The sequence below is a fragment of the Engystomops pustulosus genome, chromosome 6 (assembly GCF_040894005.1).
Source record: "Engystomops pustulosus chromosome 6, aEngPut4.maternal, whole genome shotgun sequence".
NCBI lineage: Eukaryota > Metazoa > Chordata > Amphibia > Anura > Leptodactylidae > Engystomops > Engystomops pustulosus.
The window spans coordinates 54,463,246-54,468,619 of record NC_092416.1 but is presented as its reverse complement, the minus strand read 5'-3'; the positions used below and the strand labels follow the sequence as shown (position 1 = coordinate 54,468,619).

At 36.5% G+C, this 5,374-nt stretch overlaps 1 protein-coding gene across 1 annotated transcript; it reads left to right on the top strand.

Moving 5' to 3' along the window:
• Positions 1–3,594: 3,594 nt before the first annotated feature.
• LOC140065917 (olfactory receptor 5I1-like) lies at positions 3,595–4,548 on the top strand. Its single transcript, XM_072113475.1, has one exon. The coding sequence runs from the start codon at positions 3,595–3,597 to the stop codon at positions 4,546–4,548; it is 954 nt and encodes a 317-aa protein (XP_071969576.1).
• The last annotated feature ends 826 nt before the right edge of the window (positions 4,549–5,374 follow it).

Here is a 5,374-nt window from a genome sequence, read left to right as displayed (position 1 = left end):
CCAGGTGTGGGGCCTAATACAGGGGACGTTTTTGGGACACAGTGGCACAACAACACTCACCAAGGTCTTCTCGTTCTTTTGTTCCACCCAACTCCACTCGTCAGGGAGGATTTGTAAGGTGATACCCTCCCATCGTTTGTACTTTTGGAAGCGGTCGTTAAAGATGTCGAGGTGCTTATCCCAAAGAATGGTATTAGCGTGCGACAATATCAGCAGTCTCTCCATATTTACAAATGACATGATTGTCTTCTTCTCTCTCCTGTCTCCAGAGCCCACAACCTGATAGGAAGCTCCTCCCACAGCTCCTGTTCTTCCTGGATACAGGTCATATATGCGGCAGCGTATGGTGCACAGCCACATGCAGCACGTATGCAACCCGTATTTTGTACATTCCCATTGACTTCTAAGGGGGCGTACGGACGCAAATACAAGATAAATAGGACATGCTCTTTTTTTTATACGGCTCAAAAACGGTATGGTATGGTACGCTGCACAATAAGGCCGTATTGGGCCAAATGCTACCCTAATATACGGCCATATAAACGCCTGTTTTCACACATTCATGTGAATGTAGCCTTACAATGTTGTGCCATACTATTATGTGTTTCAATGACATAGGGTGGTTCATGTTCATGTAGTGGACAGGCAAGTCTTCCCAGAGCTTCTTGTAAAGTATCATACATTTGCCCTTACTGAGAAGTCAAAGATATATCATAGATTTTCACTGGGGCCACATCAGCCTTATGGTGTCACTTAATGGTCCGTCATTTTATTACTGTGGTGCAAATACACTGTGCCCTGTAAAGACTACAGACTAGATCCCACCACACTGGCACCAAATTACATGCCAAACACTTATGTAACAAGTCATAACCTTCTTATTTGTGCAGCTGTTCATTGGCTTAAGATTTGCAGTTATTTGGTCATGTGACTTGAAGGTCCTTCATCAGCTCAACGTGTTTTTGAAGACCAGGTCTTTTTTCATTCCATTTTTCACTCCCCACCTTCAAATATCTATAACTTTATTCTATACATTTTCTAGATAAATAGCTGTCTGATGACTTGTTTTCTGCATAACAAATTGCACTTCATAGTGACAGTATTGAATACTGCATGCTGTGACTGGAAGCTGGAAACAAATTCCTTATGCAGTGAAAACCTTCTGTACAAAAAAAATGTTTCATTTTGCGATCTTCTGGCACTTTTTCATACTTCAGTGTACAGAGCTGTGTGTCTTTTTTTGCAAGATGAGATGATGTTTCAATTGTTACTATTTTGAGGCCTGTACAGCCTTTTGACCACTTTCAATTTCATTTTTTATATGTTTCAAAATGACGAAAAATGGCATTTTGGACTTTTGGGGGCTATTTTTTGTTACCGGGTTAAAAGTGGGAATAACTGTTATTACATTTTAAAAGATCAGACATTTTGGGATACAGCGATACTTAACATGTTTATGATTTTTACTGTTTATTTACATTTTATTGAAATGGGATTGATTTCAATCTTTAGGGTTTTTATTTATTTTTATTTGTCACTTTAAAAAAAAAAATTTAACTATTTTTCAGACCAACTGGGGTACCTTAATCCTAGTATGTCTGACTGATCCTACCATATGATCCTGTCATATTACAGTATGGCCGTATATGGGAATTTTTCAGTGTTAAAAAAGGAAGAAAATTTAGTTGCAGCTCATCCGATGTTGTCCTGGATTGTTCAGCGTCTCGGATTCCACTCGGACCAGGTGCGTGTAAGCTCACAAATGAAGAGTATGTAATGAATCCAGTGTCTGCATTCAGGATTTTAATTTAAAACTTTGTCTTTATCGAGGGATACTTGTTCAAATTAAAAATGAAATACACGATACTGCTTGTGTCACATGTCAACAGCTGGCTATATGATGATATTTGTAGCCTGACTTGGCCTACGCGTTTTCAGTGTCATCCAACACTCTTATTTATAGCTGAGCCATGAATAAGAGTAATGAATCCCAATTCCAATTCATGTATTTCCCTCATCTACCCCCTGGAAAACTGTAACTATTTATGTAGTTGAACAGAACTGATTGTACATATAAGAGAAGGAATTAAACTAGGCAACTTCTGTATTCTAACATTGTATTTTTAGTGACAGACGCCCTTCCTGTACCTCTCTGCACATTGCTGACAGGAGGGATTTCTCAATTTACAGGGGAAAGATGGCTTAGTACTGTGTTTCCTAACCATAGTTGCTACTTTTACTTTACCTGTATTACTTACCTGACACCACTCGACCAGGATGTTTTATGTTTTATCTATAAGTTGGGAAGGGTTTTTTTTTATTTCTGATGTACCTCAACTAATGTTCCTTGTTTTATGATTCTGTTCCATTTCATTCATGTGTCAATAAAGCGATTATAAAAAAAAACCCATTGTATTTTAAAGGAAATCTACCATCAGGAGAACCCTAAATGAGGTATTCCTGAAGGTCAATTTCTTTCTGTCTTCTAAGCCCTATGCAGCCTTTACCTCATCTTTTCCCCTTACTAACTAAATAAAAACTATATCTGTTGTTTATGTAAATGAGCTTCAGAGGCTACTGGACCATGGAGTAGGCTGATGGAGTGCCAGGAGCTAAGGCTACTACACACCCCTGTAGCCTCTGAAGTCTCAGCTCCCTGCAAGTCCCTGTTTTATCATTATTATAAAACTGGTTAAAAAAGCTCACAGAAAGCTAAATGTCCAGACGTTAAACAGCTTTATGCGATATTTAAAAAGATAATACACAATGATTTTGGCGGGGGAACATATAACGTAACCATAGCACCACTCAATGTGTAAAATTGTAAATTAAATTTTTTAAACTGTATTACAAAAATTCAATACAGCTTGTATCACATTGTAAATGTAACATTCTTGTCATTAGGGTAATTAAAGGGCATTTGTGTATTTTTATGTGCACATTGTGTTTGTTATTCTGTAATTATTACCATTAAGGGAATTAAGCCCAGTGAGACTTCCAGAATCCCAGGTGCCCGATGAAACATATATAAAGCCAGTGTCTATTATATTATAGTTAAGGTGCTGCACAATATGTGACACATGACTCCATAGCTCACACTTTCTTTATTTTGTATGACAGGTTTGTATGGCATAAAATAAGCTGGTTAGTTAGTTTGTTTTTTTAAATTAAATTACTGTGACATGTGTGGGCATTGCTCTACATAACATAGCAGTTAGTTTGAGTAGGTGAATTGTGGTGACGACTTTCCTTTGATACAAAACCTTATGATACCAAGACAGCACTTAGGAAGACTCTGAAGACATATGAATGTGTCCAATGGCACCACAACATTAGCAATACATTAATAATACTTGTTTGTAAAGGTGCCATGAATCAGATTTATTTTTTGTCCTTTACTGATCTTCCATTTGATAAACATCTTCATTGTGTTCCTCAAACAGTTGCTGAATATTTTTTGCAGTATGGCATGGAGTAATATCCTTGTCTCTTAGGAAGAGTTTTTTTTAAATAAAAACATCATTATGAACAATGAAGGTGCAAAAATGATTTTCATATTGTCTAATGTTTTCTCCACAGGCCAAAGAATTTACAATGTCCACTGTCAATCAGACTCTAAACACAGACTTTACACTAGTGGATCTTACCGAGAAGCCACAACTTAAACTTTTACTATTTGTTTTATTTTTTCTCATGTATATAATCACATTAATTGGGAATTTATCCATAATTGTTGCCTATAAATTAAGCCCAAATCTTCAGAATCCAATGTATTTCTTTCTTTCTAACTTTTCCTTTCTAGAAATGTTTTACATTTCATCTACGGCTCCAAAAATGTTGGCAAACTTCCTGTCAGAGAATAAAAGCATATCATTCTATGGTTGTGCAGCTCAGTTGTATTGTGTCCTATTGTTGGCAGGGACTGAGTTCTACATTCTTGCAGCCATGGCTTATGATCGATATAATGCTATATGTCATCCATTGCTATATACTGTCATTATGAGGAAAATAGCCTGCATTCAGCTCATAGTAGGATCATGGGCCATTGGGGCAACAAATGCTTTAATTCACACTACATTTACATTTACTTTGCCGTATTGTGGCTCTCGTAAACTTAACAGTTTCTTTTGTGACATTCCTGTGTTACTGAAACTGGCCTGTAAGGACACTTTCCTTAATGAGATTATTGTTTTTATTTTTGGGGGTGGGATGACAGTTGGGTCCCTTATATTAACAATTATCTCTTATGTTAAAATTATCTCAACCATCTTGAACATTCATTCAACCTCTGGAAGGAAAAAAGCATTTTCCACTTGTACTTCTCACTTAATAGTTGTCACCATTTTCTATGGCTCTGTCATTTTTATGTATTTGAGACCAAAATCAAGTTATGGTAAGGATGAAGACAAGTTGGTGAACATCATGTACACAATTATTACCCCGCTACTGAATCCTTTTATTTACAGTCTGAGAAATAAAGAAGTCAAAATTGCAATGAAGAAGATACTAAACAGAATGGCTGCCGCATTAATGCCACATACTACATAAGGGTTCAGAAACTTTAACCAAGCTTCATACTTGCATACTATATTTGAACATCATTTGAACATTTATTCTGCTTTGTTTACAAATCTAGAAGCCCTACTCATATGATCCAGCTAAGTACTTGCAGCTAATTTAGAAGAAATATCTTGACTAGTGTTATATTTTTTCCTCATGGAGGGTATTTCGAGTCATAAAGCGTATGCTTTGGGTTGCCGGGAAAAGGGTTAAGCTGATCATTTCTTTTTCTAAGAAATAAAGCTATCCCTCTACCACCACCAGAGCCTGATATTTTACAGTGCTGATCACCATTACTGGCACCTCTTCATGTTTTCCATACAATATAGAAAAACTTTAGTAATAAGTGGAAATGCACCAGTTATATCCCCATAATTTATATACCCTAAGAAATACAACAATACAAAATTGTTTTTTAACTTAAATGTTGGTGGAAGAAACAAAACAAACAGCAATAAAGTGTGGGTGAAGCTAACTGCAGTGGGTATGGGAAGTATGCAGACCCCTTTTCACCCTTTATTTCATTGCAGCCAATTGGTAAGATTAGAAAACCTCTTTTTTGCTCATTATCGCTCTGCACCCCATCTTGAAAGAAAAAAACTGAAATTTTGATATTTTTGCTAATGTATTAAACAAGAAAAACTAAAATATCATATGGTCATAACTATGTAGACCCTTTTCTGTGTCACCCATATTTATCTCACATGCTGTTGATTTCCTTCTGATCCTCCTTGAGATGTTCCTACTCCTTCATTGGAGTCAAGCTGTGCTTAATTAAGGACACACCTGTCCTTAATTCACACCTCACAATTCA